Here is a 16,052-nt window from a genome sequence, read left to right on the forward strand (position 1 = left end):
AAAACCTGCAGAAATCTGCGGAGTTGGGGAAAAAAGTCATTACTACCATAGTGACGGGAGGGGTAGATCAAAAGTGAATAGGGATGGGAACCAGATTATGTCCCCATGCATACCTTGACTTGGAGACTTGACACCAACACTTCAGGTTACAAAAAAATTGAAAGAGGAACTCATCTTGATGAAAATTGATGCATGTGTTCAGTAACGAGGCAACGAGGGCGAACACTGATAAACTGATGAGAATATTTGTCAATTTGTTTCATTCGTATTGGTGGAGTATAATCTCCATCGTGCTAGTCGCATATATGTGAGATAATGCAGCTAATATGAAAGCAGTTTTTCGAGAAGAGGTCTAGATAGGTTGTGCAGGCCATAATCTCATACTCCAGTCTTCAAAAACAAGTTGATCCTCAGCAATTTTGCTTACAAAATTGTTAAAAAGAAGGGTGGAACTGTCCCATAAACAGACTGTGAACACTGACAGCAGATCAAGCTCTAGTTGAGGTGTAGCCAGCCGAACCACCAACATAATGTCCAAAACGAGAAGATTTGGAGGCAGATTTTTTTTTAGACTTATTCAAGAGCCATGAAACGGCATCTGTGATTAAAGTGGATATATACATATCCAGCTCGGACAAGGAATTGTGCTTGTCTTTTACTACCTACTGGCAACAGAGGTTCCATGTGTGGCCAAAATTGACACATTGCCTGCTTCCTGCGTGGAATGCCTGTCAACAGTATATCTACTACCTCCAAATGGAGGTAGTAGAGACGGAGACTGTGTCAGAATTTAAGGAATCGTGGGACAGGCATGTGGGATCCCTTAGGAAAAGGAGGAGTTAGTGGTTACTGAGGAAGGGCAGACTGGATGGGCCATTTGGTCCTTATCTGCCATCATGTTTATATGTTTCTATCATCAGAGTGTTCTTTTCTGTTATGATCCTGCTGGGACAAGCATGGTAGCGACAGGGTCTTAGTCCTAATTGGCTATGTCAGGGATTGGGTTGACGTCTGAGGCAAATTATGTCAGATGCCAAACCCTATTTAAGCCTACCTCTGCTTGCATAGGACACTCTAGTGATAATTCTCTCAGCTGTGAGCTTACCTTGTGATTCTCCATTGTCTGTGCGTGTGGCACAGTGTGAGTTCTTTCTCTGTGTTTAATTTTTAACTCTTTACTTCTTGTATTTGCTGTTTGAGGCTGTGGGAGCTTTCTCCTGGCGCTGGTAGCTCAGCTGTGTGCTGTTTCTCTGTGTGGTTTCCCTTTAACCCTTTGTGTGTGTCTGGTTTTTGTTTGAACCTGTGTGAATTACTCTCCTGTTAGCTCTTCTGTTTAGGGTTTGTGCCATCCCCGAGCTGCCTCTCTGTGTGGTTTCCCTTTTACCCTTTACTTGCTGAATCTGTTGTTTGATTCCTCTTTGGGCTGCTCTTCTTCTTAGCTGTGTGGCAGAGCCCTGAGCTGCCTCTGTGTGTTTTCCCTTTTATCTTCTATTTGCTGTTGTTGGTACTCTTTGTACTTGTGTGTTTGGTCTTGTCACCTTTCGTTGGTGTCAGTGTTTTGCACAGTGTGCATGGTCTACTTAGTATTCCCTTCTGGGATTTTGTTCAGTTCCTTTTTCCTTTTCTTCTTTGTTTGGGTTCCAGTTTGGCCTTGCGTCCCGTACGCTTGGACCCTGTTATGTGTGGGTTGCAGTTCGGCCTTGCGGCCCGTATGAGTGTTCTATCTTTCCTTTCTGTTGTGTTCTGTGGTCTCCCTGAGCGTTCTGGGCTTTGTAGCCTTTAGTCTCTGTACTTGCGTGGGCTCATCTGCCTTAGGTCTCAGCCTAAGTCCAAGGGCTCATGACCAAACACAACATTTTCACTTTCAGGACGAACAATCAAGGAACATAAAATGGAATTGAACTCTGGCTCTTTAGATGGTTTATTATTTTTACATAGTTTGAAATTATTGTTTTCTCACAATCCATGTTACTAAATAATATATTTTTCCTGCATATTTAACAAAGTTATGCCTATTATTTTATATTAAATTTTAACAAGTTATAGGATGCATTTTATGTTTTCTTTGAAGTTAAAAGATCTTTTAAATGTGGATTGGGTACGGGGATGGGAAAGAAAACTGGGGGGAAGAAGCTGGAAACTGTAGGCTGGTAAGCCTCACTTCGGTTATTGGAAAAGTAATGGAAATGATGCTGAAGGAAAGATAGTAAATTTCCTGGAAGCCAATAAGTTGCAAGATCCGAGACAACATGGTTTTACCAAAGGTAAATCATGCCAAATGGATCTCATTGAATTCTTTGACTGGGTGACCGGAGAATTGAATCATGGACATGCTATAGACGTAATCTACTTAGATTTCAGCAAAGCTTTTGACACGGTTCCCCACAGGAGGCTCTTAAATAAACCTGACAGGCTGAAGATAGGACCCGACATGGTGAACTGGATTAGGAACTGGTTGACGGACAGACACCGGAGGGTGGTGGTAAATGGAATTCGCTCAGATGAGGGAAAGGTGAGTAGTGGAGTGCCTCAGGGATTGGTGCTGGGGCCGATTCTGTTCAATATATTTGTGAGCGACATTGCCGAGGGGTTAGAAGGTAAAGTTCGCCTTTTTGCAGATGACACAGAATGGACACCCCGGAGGGAGTGGAAAACATGAAAAAAAGATCTGCAGAAGCTAGATAAATGGTCTAATGTTTGGCAATTAAAATTCAATGCGAAGAAATGCAGAGTGATGCACTTAGGGAGTAGAAATCCATGGGAGACGTATGTGTTAGGAGGTGAGAGTCTGATATGTATAAACGGGGAGAGGGATCTTGGGGTGATAGTATCTGAGGATATGAAGGCGACAAAACAGTGTGACAAGGCGGTGGCCGCAGCCAGAAGGTTGCTAGGCTGTATAGAGAGAGGTGTGACCAGCAGAAGAAAGGAGGTCGTTGGTGAGGCCCCACCTGGAGTATTGTGTTCAGTTTTGGAGGCCATATCTTGCTAAGGATGTAAAAAAAATTGAAGCGGTGCAGCGCTATAAAAATGGAATGGGTTTTGCTTTACAAAACTTATAAGGAGAGACTTGCTGACCTGAACATGTATACCCTGGAGGAAAGGCGAAACAGGGGTGATATGATACAGACAATCAAATATTTGAAAGGTACTAATCCGCAAATGAACCTGTTCTGGAGACAGGAAGGCGGTAGAACTAGAGGACATGAAATGAGGTTGAAGGGGAGCAGACTCAAGAAAAATGTCAGGAAGTATTTTTTTCATGGAGAGAGTGGTGGATACTTGGAATGCCCTCCTGCGGGAGGTGGTGGAGATGAAAATGGTAACGGAATTCAAAAATGCGTGGGATAAACATAAAGTAATCCTGTTCAGAAGGAATGGATCCTCAGAAGCTTAGCAGAGATTGGGTGGCAGCACCGGTGGTTGGGAGGCGGAGCTAGTGCTGGGCATACTTCTACAGTCTGTGCCTTGAAAATGGTAGATACAAATCAAGGTCAGGTATACATATAAAGTAGCGCATTTGAGTTTATCTTGTTGGGCAGAATGGATTGACCATACAGGTCTTTTTCTGCAGGGAGTGAGACCTGCCATACCATGAAAGAGGGCGAGAGGAAGCAGGACCTGCAGGGAAAGGAAGAGAAATACAGGAAGGGGGTAGAAGAGAGAGAGAGAGAGAGAGAAGGAAATGAAATATGGATGGGATCTGTGAAGGAAGGAGGAAGAGAAATAGATAGTGTACCCATGAGAAGTGAGGTCAGGGGCAGAAAACAGAGGGACCTTTCCTGAAATCCTGGGGAAGAAGGCATAAGGAAGGGAGGAGAGATGCTGGACAGGTGGGTGGGGGGATAGGGACACACAGGGATGATAACCTGAGGTGGGGGGTGGAGATACAGAAGGGTGATACTGGATAGGGCAAGAATACGGGCACAGAGAAAAGGTATACTCAGTGGCGTACCTAGGATAGTTGACACCCGGGGCTGGTCATTTTTTAACACCCCCCTCCAAAATCCAGTACTAGGCATACCGAAAATACAAAACACTCAGGACCTATAGAGCAATTCTACCATACCATAAGCAGTAATTTCTACGAGTCACACAAAAAAAAGGAAAGCATCTTAAACACCACAGTGAGCACTAGAACATCAATTCACCTATTATAAAATGAAACCAGACAGAATACAGATCGTCGATCCTGCACAGTCAATGCCAACTGAAAGCCATGTCTTTTTCACAAACACAGATACACCCTAATCCACTATAGAATAAGTAATCATAAACTTTCTATTTAGACAAAAATTAAACTGAACCTCCAAGATGCCAGGCTCTGCATACAATGCAACACCACAGAAACAGAAAATGTCTCCTAGTATGGGGCAAAATATAAAGACAGCAGATGTAAATTTGAAAAAAACTAACAAATACCAATCACCACTTTACAAATTAACAAACAGAAATAAAACAAATAATATCATTTTATTGGAATCATACATTTAGCTTTCAGAGGCCAAAACCTCCTTCCTCAGGTCAATACAGTATAGTGCTGTTACAGTATCCTATTCTGACCTGAGGAAGGGGGTTTTGTTGCAAAAAAGCTCCGAAAGTAAAATGTATTAAAATTAGTCCAATAAAAAGATTACCTTATTTACATGTTCTATTTATAAACATTTATTAACACAGCTACAATACTACTTTATCCTAAAGCAAAAAAATAAAAATATATATTTTATTTACAGTTTGTTGTCTCTGGTTTCTGCTTTCCTCATCTTCTTTTCACTATCTTCCTTCCATCCAGCATCTGTCTTCGCTCTCTCTCTCTCTGCCATCCAGTGTCTGCCCTCTCTGCTGTTCCCTCCATCCAATGTCTGCCCTCTCTCCTTGCCCTTTCCATCCACTGTCTGCCCTCTCTCTTCCATCCACATCTGCCCTCTATCTCTGCCCCTTCCATCCACCATCTGCCCATCTGCCCTCTCTCTCTCCCCCTTCCATCCACTGTCTGCCCTTTCTCTCTGCCCCTTTAATCTACCATTTGTCCCCCCTCTCCCATCCATCCAGGGTCTGCCCTCCCTCTCACCCCCCCTTCCATCAATGCTCTGTCCCCTCTCTCTCTCTGTGCCCACTCTTTTTGGCCCCCAGTTCTAGCCCCATTATCCCACCTGCCCATAGTTCTAGCCCCAGCCCACATTTCCCACATGCCCCCCTTTTCAGCCCCACTATCCCATCAGTCCCCAGTTTCAGCCCCAGCCCTTTTCGCCCAACAGTCCCGAGCTTCAGCCCCAGCCAGTTCTCCCTGTCTCCCCCTTTTTAGCTCCCAGTACCCACACCAGTCCCTAGTTTCAGCCCCAGCCCTTTTCTCCCACCAGTGCCAAGCTTCAGCCCCAGCCACTTCTCCCTGCCCCCTTTTTAGCCCCAGCCCCTTTACAGCCCTCAGTTCCAGTACTGGCCCCCTTATCCCACCTACCCTCATTTTCAACCCCCAGTTCCAATCCCCTTCACATGCTTTGCATTAGGGCCCCCCTTTCAGCCCCAGAACCATTCTCCCACCTGTCCCAGGCATAGCCCCATTCTCCCTCCTGCCCCCTTCTCAGACCTCAGTTCCAGCCCCCTTCTCCCAGCTGAGTCCCCCCTCCCCAACCCAGTCCTCTTCTCCCATCTGAGCCCTCCTCCTCCCATCTGAGCCCCCCTCCCCGACCCAGCCCCCACCTGCCTACCAGCTCCGTCACCAGACGATCCTCTTCTCCTGCCACCCGGCACCTGACCCAGCCTTTAAAAAAAAATCTCTGAAGCGGTGGCGTGGTGCTTCACGTCTGCTCTGCGTATAAAGGAAGAAAAATCACCTCATCAGCCGGCCTTCCCTCACTGTGTCCGGCCTCTGATGTAACTTCCTATTTCCATGAGGGCAGGACACAGTGAGGGAAGGCCGGCCGACGAGGTGATTTTTCTTCCTTTACACGCAGAGCAGACGTGAGGCGCCGTCGCTTCAGAGATTTTTTTTAAAGGCTGGGTCAGGTGCCGGGTGGAAGGAGAAGAGGGTCATCTGGTGACGGAGCTGGTAGGCAGGTGGGGACTGGGGCGTCAGCGGAGCACCCCCCCCCCACCCGCTGACACCCGGGGCGCACCGCCCCCACCGCCCTGCCCTTGGTACGCCACTGGGTATACTTAAATGGTGGGAGGATAGGAGCAGTGACACAGGAAATACTAAACAGAATGATAACGACACAGAGGGAAGATGGATAGTGGGCATGTAGAGAGAAGAAATGCTAAATAGACCAAGAGGCCCTGGCAAGAGAGTTAAGAGAAGAAAGAGGAAAGCAGAAACCAGAGACTGGGACCACCATGATGAGGAAAATTAAATGACCAGACAACAAAGGTAGAAAAAAGAATTTTATTTTCTATTTATTGATTGCAATATGTCAGTTTTTGGAATGTGCATGATCTTCCAGAACTAGTTTTAGACATGGCTGGGGCCCATGAGAAAAATCAGGCATGGAGGAGTAGCCTAGTGGTTAGTGCAGTGGACTTTGATCCTGGGGAACTGAGTTTGATTCCCACTGCAGCTCCTTGTGACTCTGGGCAAGTCACTTAACCCTCCATTGCCTCTGGTACAAAATAAGTACCTGAATATATGTAAACTGCTTTGAATGTTGTTGCAAAAAACCTCAGAAAGGCAATATATCAAGTTCCATTTCCTTTTCCCTTTCAATCTCCAGCACTGCAATGGTAAATCTACAGCATTGGGATGGGCCACCATTGGCTTCTCTGGGAATGCATCAGATAAAGTTTGAAAACCAGGCTATTATAGCTTATAGCTCTATGCTTGTATGCTATTTCAAATCCTAAGCCCACTGACGTCAGTCATGTGCATTTTGCTTGTTATATTTTACTTAGTTTCACTTAATTTACACTTCACTTCTTAATTTCAATATATGAAATGTCCATATATGTAATGAAAAAACAAACTCAAACAAAGCAAGATAATAAAAAAAAAAAAAGACTACTTAGCTTGCAAAGGCAATCACAGCGCTGTGTAAATCTTCTGACACCCGATGCCCACTATTGTTTTTCTTTACTCAGCGTGTAGTTAGACTGTGGAACTCGTTGCCGGAGAATGTAGTGACAGCAGCTGGCCTTACGGAATTTAAAGGGGGTTTGGACAGATTCCTGAGGGAAAAGTCTATTAAACATTATTAATATTTTTTTTTTTTTTGGGGGGGGGGGGGGGTTGCCGGGTTCTTGAAGCCTGGATTGGCCGCTGTCGGAGACAGGATGCTGGGCTTGATGGACCCTTGGTCTTTTCCCAGTATGGCGGTGCTTATGTGCTTATATAATGGTGTTGCAGTCCCTTAAACCTGCTCCCAGGGTCTCTACAAGTCGCAAAATTCATCTTAAAAGTTCTGCATGTGCCGTGCTAGGCTAGAACTCAAGTGCAAATTAAGTGGTCACAAGCCACAAGGAACCTTCAGGATATCATATCCATCACCATTCCACTCAGGGACTCACTGTCCTAGTGGATGGTTCTGTCCAGTCTGGGAAAGGAATCCCCTTTCAAATTCTTTAGATTTAGAAGGAGCTCGTGTAGATGGGTTCACATTCTGGGTGTGTGGTCTCCTCAGGAAAAGCTTTATCAGATAAAGTCCTGGAGCTAAGAGTGATCTGGAACATTATTCGAATTCAGAGACAACCTGGTTGCATTATATCACATCAACAAACAGGGAGGGACAGAGTTGTACATACTGCATCAGGAAGCAGTCAGAATGTAGAAGTGGGCCATCTCATAAGTGGTGTCCCTTAGCACTACAGTACATATTTGGTAAGGAAAGACAACTGTCTAGTAGACAGACTGAGTCAGACTCTGCAACCTCACAAGTAGTCTCTGGACGAAGGCATAGCCCGGAAGATCTTTAGAGAGTGGGACATTCCCTCAATAGATCTTTTTGCCACTGAGTATAACATGAAAGCCCCTCAGTTCTGCTCCAGACTAGGATTTTATGACACCTCATAGAAATGGAGGTGTTTTCTTGTTCTTTAATACAGTTTTTCAAGATCTTTATGAGGCCAGTCCACAGTTCTAAAACTGTATGACAGCACTAGGGTTGTAAGGTAATTGATATAGCCTGTATGTTATTCTATGCATTGGGGTAGCAATTCTACAAGTGGACACCTCCTTTTAGGTGCCCCAATACTGCATGGTGAGGGCCTGTTCCATAACAGCATCTGGGTGCCCAGAGTTCATTATAAGCATTGGCATACCTTATGTTTATGCACACACAGTTATACCAGCCATAGACCTGGTGTAACAGTGACCATGTAAAAGTAGAAAGAGTAATGTAACTTACAGTATTCTGAAAGTTGTACAAATAAGCAACAAAAGTGGCAAGGGGAGGGGCCTTAATGAGTGGGTTATGACTGATGGAGTGGATGGGGGGTGGAATGACTGAGTGGATGGGAGGGCAGAATGATTACTGTATGAGGGGTTATGAATGACAAGGTGCTGAGTGCACGCCTGGAAGGTTATGAATTGCAGGGTAGCAGCTGAGAGAGCGAGTGGCTGTCAGTATTTTGAGGGTTGGAGTGACCTGAATGAGTCCGTGAATGGATGGGATTGATGAGAGATGGATCAGCTAAATGAGTACATGGGGATTCTAAGAGTTGGAGGTACTTTCTGAGTGGATGAGATCTTGTAGAAGTGGTGGGATCAGTTGAGTTCATGAGTAGATGGGGTGAACTAGTTGGGGAGGGGCTGAATGTATGAGTGGATAGCTGGTATAAATATCAGGAGTGATGAGTGAGCAGATGGGGTAATTAGTAGAAGGTGGGGTTTCAGTGAGTGAATGGGTAGAGGAATTATGAATGGTGGGGGTTGGGGTGAAGCAAAACATGCTTAAAAATATAAAGGTGATAAAATAATGCATTTCCTTGCAAGCTGTCGGAGCTGTTCTCCATTCAGAACAATACAAAATGAGGCTTTGATGAATTTGCTCTTTTTTTTTTCATTCTGCTTTATGATGTATGATCCCATCTTGCATAAAGTAGTGTGGTAACCATGTTAGTTTTCTTGAATACATGGACATAAAAGTTGATGTACAAAAAATTTGGAGGGGATACTTTTTAAATTAACTCAGTGATGACATTCCTGCTATTTAAATCCTTACCCATACATGAGATTGCATCTTGATCACAGATTGTGGATACATTTATGTGACCACATTGACAGTAGCTTTCTAGTCCTCATTTCTGTTTTTGTTATAAATATTTTGTGGTATTAAGACTGAATTTCTTCTCATTTCTCATTTTGATGGAAGTGTTCAGAAAACATTTTCCTGGGTAAACTGACTGTCTGAAAATTGGGGAAAGGTGTGTATGGTGATCAAAAGACATGTACTTCTGCCCATGAAAAATTAGGCAAGTTTTGAAGGTGGTTAGGGGAGGCAAGAACTCATGTAGATTTGCATTTTTAAAACTGTACATTATTTAGAATAGATAAAGTACCAGTGGAAAAAGGAGAGGTGAATCTCTGTGGTTACTTTTTTCCATGGATAATTTTTAAAGGGGACTTGTTCTCATACTTCTTCTGTCAGAACTGGTGCAAAGTCTGTGGATTAAAATACTTGCAAATGTTTGAAAATTGCCCCAAGAAGAGCATCTTTGTAAATTGCTGAACTGCTTTTCATCTTCCTCTGCTCTTTGTGAACACTGCACACAATGGGGCAATTTTATTAAGGTGTAGTAGGCCTAATGTGGGCCTACCACAAGGTAAAAGGGCACTACCATGGGACACGCTGAGGCATCCTGTTTGGCTAGCAGCGCACATTACTGTGATGGTAAAATGATTTTTGCCATAGGAGGTGTGCCTGGAGCGGAGAGTAAAATGAAATAAATTCGGTCGCAGGCACCTAATCATTTAAATCAATATACTAGCAGAGTGAAGAACATATCAAGACATCTGTCATCAATATTTTATCACACTCTCCAGATTTTCTTTCTTTTTTTCAATTTCAGTATTTTTATGTGAAGGATCATCAGATTTCACAGCATCAGCACTGCTTATACAACTTTCATAAATCAGCAATGTGCAAATCTTCATCATTCCATGTTTTTTGATTTTTCTAAGAAAACTCCACTTTGATTCAAAAACTTTTGTAATCATAACTTTTAAGAACAGTCCAACTAAATATTCAAAATATAGTTGATCACACTCGCATCATTAGTATTACTTAACTGGCAGCTGATTTCCACGTTGAGAGAACCTCCACCGACATGGCCAGGTTTTGTATCTTCCTCAGGGAAGAGGTTCAATTTCCAGCAAATGCATGCTTCTCCCATACAGAGAAAATGGCCGCCAGATGGTCCCTGCATGATATAAAATAATTTGTGTGTCCGTCTCATTGGATTTATGGAGCAGAGAGTAGGAATGCCTGCACTAATCAGATAGTGCAGGCATATTACCACACACTACCTGATTAGCACAGGAGTACTGTGGGAGCCCATATCACCATTTAAATAGGTGGTGGGTAAGGTCTTCCAGCAGTAATGGCCACGTGCTATTGGGGAAATCAGCACATAGTCATTAAAAAAAAATCTGACCATGGCCATTTCTCAGCCATGCTAGAAAGTAGCCAGAACACATGCTAATCGCAGCACCGGCCACTTTCTAATGCGTCTTAGTAAAAGGACCCCAGTATCTTATATTTGATTCTTGTTTTCAACTACATTATCCAAATATATATATTTTTTCTGTCGGTGGTCTGCACCTTCTCATAATCAATATATATGTAATCAATACAGTTGAGGAAAATCCATGTCCAGACCATAAGCTGATTATTGCTGTGTTCTAAAGATAGATCTCTGCTATTCATTTGAAGCTGCAGTTTGACCACTTGCTAATTCCTGACTCTTACACATGAAAACTACTGGTTTTAGAGTATTAAAAGTGTTTAGATGATTTAAAAAAATATGCAAACACTTTTAACAATGTACAGTGATCTCTGCCCAGTGATGCTGGCTATATTGAGCTTAATGCAGAAGGCAAATTTTTAAGTACATACTGTACTGTACATCTTGGCAGTCCTAAGAGGACTGAAGGAAAGACGTATTCAGTGCAGTAGCTGTTCTGGTCATGTGCATGTATTATTAAATTGGTATTCCTGGTATTAAGATCTCTAATGTAATATTAGATTGATATAAGTGGTGGTTTTGCTTAGTTATTGCTTTTGATGGACTGTATTAAGAACTTAATATTTTATTTCACTTTATTTCTAAATAGTTTTTGATCAATAGTTAGAATTACATATTAAGAATAAGAAGCCCTTAGAAATATTGCTCAGTTAGATGCAACCGTTATGATAATAAACTGTGCAATGCAGCACAAAAAATGTTGATTAAAGGATTTTATAAAAAAAAAACATTTCAGAAATAAAAGTAAAGGTTTGATTTAATAAAGATATTTTATAAGCAGAGAATTGGGAAAGGTCATGTCTGACCAAGGCTATTTGTATATTATTTATATACAAAACAATTTATTATGAGAATTTTATATTGTCTTCCCTTTACCAAACACAAGTGGTCTGCGGGTTTTTTTGTTTGTTTGTTTTTGTATTTTACAGTGCAAGTGCACTTGAGCAATGGCCTTTCCACGTATGGATTTTCTAAAAAAAAAAAAAAAAATAGGCAGAGTGAATTATTGTTAAGCTGATTATATGGTTGCCTACAGTCACATTGCCGAGGTTCTGCAGACTGTGCTCTTTGGAGCAGGAAAGCGTATCTAACCGTGAATAATTTTGCAGGATTTTATGCGTGTGTGCATTCTTATTATAGATTATTGTCTCTTAAGTAAATTGCAGGCACATAACAGCACACAGTATTGACGAGTGCTGTTCACTTTAACTGAACAGGAGGAAGAAAGAAATTAAACTGGAAATCTGCTGAGTCCCTCCTTTTTATCTAGCACAAGCTTGTAGGTGTTTGAACACTAGGGACAAACAGGCTTTCCAATACATACCTACGCTATATGGACAAAAAATACCCCCCCCCCCCCCCACCTTGATAAACGAGTGGTCTTTTACCCGGTGCAGCTGTAGCCACACTGAGAAGTGACCTATCTGGATTGTCATTGGTGTTAGTTTCAAGGGAGGAGGTTTCAGAATTCCCCTCCTCCCTTACCGTCTCCTTTTCTTTCTTCATCGTCCTCCTCTCAGTAGTAACAGTAGGATAATGCTTTGTCCTCATTTTTATTACATCTGAGATTTTATTGGTAGCAGCCAGATGTGCTGAAAGTCCTGACAACAGCATCTATTCACTGCGTGTTTTTAATAAGCTTAGAGAAAAATGAGGAGAGTCTGTGAAAGCAGTTCAGATCCACACTTCAGCTGGGATTGCCTAAGAGCTTGCTGCTGTTTGAAATTCTTGCTACAGTCAGTCGACAGCCGCACGGGTGCTAAATCGTCTATGATCAAATTAGAAGAATAATGACTGTTCAATTAACTATCAGGCTCTGCTCATTTAAGCTCAGGTTTTACAGAAATCAGGAGAAATATGGAACTTGATTGGCATATTTTTGCTTGACAGCTGCTGCAGAATAGCTTGAATTTGAGGCAGGTGGCGAGAAAAAAAAATCGGAAGAAAATGCAATTTGAGAACTTGCGCCAGTTTTGCAGTTCTGTTTTATCCCATTTTCATGAGGCTTTCCCAGCTCCACCGAACATTTTACAAAACGAGCTGTTTGGACAAACGCTGAACAATGCTAGGTGAGTACAGAGAAATGACATTTCTTGGAATATTTACGGCATGTGGTGCTCTTTCTCTTACAGAATCTGCTTTTGGTAAACCCGGAGAGTTTAGCATTTCTGTTCATCAGAATGAACGCATTTATCACAGTTCAGGAAAAAAAAACAACCCAACGCCAGTATCGCACATTTAGCAAGATTTAGTTTGTAGAAATTATACAGAATAGCTGCGATTCCGAGATGTGAGAGGTGCTTCATTGCCCTTGAAGAATATGATTTAACATTAAAAGCTGTGATTTTAGAACCGGAATATACTGAGTGGAAGGACTAGCTATGCAGATTATTTTATGAACTATGCATCCACGTGGATGTGGCAGTGAAAGGATTAAAAGCATAAAGATCTGTAGATCCTTAGTAATTTGCTGGAAGGAGCAGGCTGGCATGCCTCTGTGCTGTTGATGAAATATGCAGAAGGCATGTTCTAGGTTTAGATGACTTGCTGCATCTTTGTGTGCTGTGCTGTTCTGTTCTATATTCCTTTTAAGTCAACACTGGGGCTACAGATGCTTTTCCAGTAGGTCATAAGACATTGGTATGAACAGGGGGTTTTAATGCTTTTCATTTTCTTTCTCTTTTTTTCTTTTCTTTTTAGGGCTGTAGATTCTTTAGCAGCTGTTTGTGATAATTTTGCTACAGAAGAACTTTGTTAATTAGCAATTTTTCTTGCCTTTAAGTGATAGTCAAGCTATGAGTACAACTTTTTATAAAAAAGATATGTACAAATAGAATATTTTCTTAAATTATCACCAAAGAATATATATAAGCTGTATAGTTTGAATGAAATGATAATGCAGAACTGAGACATTATGAATGCAGCAGTGGGAGAAATAAGAGAGTACAGAAAATACATTTTCCATACATTTTACATTAAAAAAAAATGTATGGAAAGAGTACAGTGAATTCTGTTGAGATACCCCTATCTTTAGTAGGATGTTTTCTGTTAGTAAGTGTAGAACTTAATCTGCCATGTTTATAATGGAATGTTTTCATGGCTTTCAGCTAACAAGAGAAAGTATATCTACTGTTTATCTTTTCATTAAACCAGTTTACAAAATTGTTTACGTAATGGCATCATGGATACCAATTTGACTTTGTAGGTAAGGATTATTTTTGTGTAGCACTAGTTTAATCATATTAGGCATCAGTGTGAGCCAAAAGTCAGACTTTTCTGTCCCAGCAGCTAAGGGATAATTCAGAATGTGAAGAGTGGTTTGAGATCTGTATATGAGAAATATAGAAAATCCTGGAACGGTCATGAGGCATGCATCCAACAAACTTTAAAAATGCAGATTGCAGAATGGAACAATCCAATTGACTTAAACACAGAAGCAATCATTTGTGTTTCTCAAACATTATATATAGGGAGACTATATATAATGCCAATAGAATATAAACACTTAGGAGGTAATTTTATTAGGGGGGGGGGCTAGTTAATGTATCTTATAAGGTGTCTATGTTAAGGTTATTTTATAAAGACCAGTAGGTGCCTGTCTGTCTTTAATAAAATACTAGTGTAAATGGCAGGCATTACCATTTACATCAGCCCTAGAGCCAGTGTAAATGTCTGTGCCAGTATTTTTAAGTATATAAGTAAATTATAGTCTACACGCATATTTACATGTTCTGTCCAAACCTCTGTGCATGCCTACCAGCAAAGTACACACCATACTTCAAAGAGCCTACTTATGCACCAGTTATTATAAGTCATTTACATGCATATGTGGCCACATCTGCACATAAATGGCTAAAATGCTACCAAAGTGAGAGCATACTTTATTGCTTAAAGTATGCGCCACCTTATAAAATTATCCTCTTAAAATTCACCTATTCTATTTGGAGGGGACTTCATTGCTTTCCCTATGTCTAGGGACTATCTCACCCTTCATCACTCAAGTTGTAAGAAGCTTCATTATAAATCTATTCATAATGCAGGCTTTACCTATCAAGGTACAAAGATATGGAATTCTCTGCCTAATCCATCAAGATACATTACTAAGTACCTCTTATTTTGTAAGCTGTTGAAAACATTTTTATGTAGTAAATCCCTTACTCACACTTGTAATTGTTATCTCTTGGGCATGCTTGGAACTCTGCTCTTGTTATTCAATAGTAGTGAAGTTTGTATATTGTATTATTATTACATATGCTAATACTAATTGTTAGCCAAATTGAACCCAAACTTTATTTGGGATAATGTGGGGTATAAATATCATAAATAAATAAAATTCATTGTGGGATCCACAGCTAGATTTATTTTTATTTTTTATTTTTGTTACATTTGTACCCTGCACTTTCCCACTCATGGCAGGCTCAATGCGGCTTACATGGGGCAATGGAGGGTTAGGTGACTTGCCCAGGGTCACAAGGAGCTGCCTGTGCCTGATGTGGGAATTGAACTCAGTTCCTCAGTTCCCCAGGACCAAAGTCCACCACCCTAACCACTAGGCCACCCCCCCTCCTGGAAGCTATCAGTATGTTCCATGGGCTCCCACACTCTGCAATACTTTGAATCTAATAGATATCTGGGGGGTTTTGCATTCCTCGGATTAGGATAATTCCCATCTGTCTAGGGCACATTCCATTCAGTCTCACATTGATGAACTTTTGCTGTCTAAGGACATCATGTCATCCGTTAGTAGGGTTGAGATTGGTCCTTATGAGATCTGAGACCATGCCATTGTTTGGATGGAATGGCAATTAAGTTCACAACAAGGAAGACAATTCCAGTGGAGATTTCTGTTATGCCTGTATAGGGATGGAACTTCTAAAGATAACCTGCTATCCAAATGGCAGGATTACAACGTGCAGAATACAGAATCTGAGCAACAGCTAATACTATACTGGGAGGCAGCAATGGCAGTATTAAGGGGGGGATTATAAGATATGTCTGTAACCACAAAAAGACAAGGGATCGTGAATTTCTATGCTTGGAGAAGCAAGTGCGCATCACACGTCAACAATTTGTGAGATCCTCAAGTGAGGTAGACAAGCAACATCTCTTAGGTTTACAGACAGCATTAAATGAACTATTACATCAGAGGGCTTCCAAATCACTTGCTTATTATAGATATCAATTATTCAAGCATGGGAATAAATGGGGGTACAGGTGGCAACCTTGTTTGACAAAACCGGTAAGCTAGTCCAGAATGATAGGAAGATAAGCACTTCTAAAAATACTATGAGCAGCTATATGGTGCATCTGGGGAAGAAGGTCTGCATGGTGAACAATATTTGGAGAGAGTTTCTTTAGCACTGAGGGAGCGGGCCTTGCTT

At 41.6% G+C, this 16,052-nt stretch overlaps 1 protein-coding gene across 36 annotated transcripts in view; it reads left to right on the top strand.

Moving 5' to 3' along the window:
* The window catches only part of RIMS2 (regulating synaptic membrane exocytosis 2), a 1,685,778-nt gene that overhangs the window by 693,628 nt on the left and 976,098 nt on the right, over window positions 1-16,052 (top strand). For 15 of the 36 annotated variants that reach the window (XM_030217858.1, XM_030217893.1, XM_030217710.1 and 12 more), the window contains exon 1: window positions 12,619-12,740. The exons of 20 other annotated variants lie outside the window; for them this stretch is intronic. In XM_030217858.1, coding sequence (XP_030073718.1) covers window positions 12,619-12,740 — 122 coding nt within the window. Of the gene's footprint in view, window positions 1-2,361; window positions 2,378-12,618; window positions 12,741-16,052 lie in introns of those variants that run through there. One more of the 36 variants, XM_030217734.1, reaches the window with a different exon arrangement.

The sequence above is a fragment of the Microcaecilia unicolor genome, chromosome 1 (genome assembly GCF_901765095.1).
Source record: "Microcaecilia unicolor chromosome 1, aMicUni1.1, whole genome shotgun sequence".
In the NCBI taxonomy this organism is placed as follows: domain Eukaryota; kingdom Metazoa; phylum Chordata; class Amphibia; order Gymnophiona; family Siphonopidae; genus Microcaecilia; species Microcaecilia unicolor.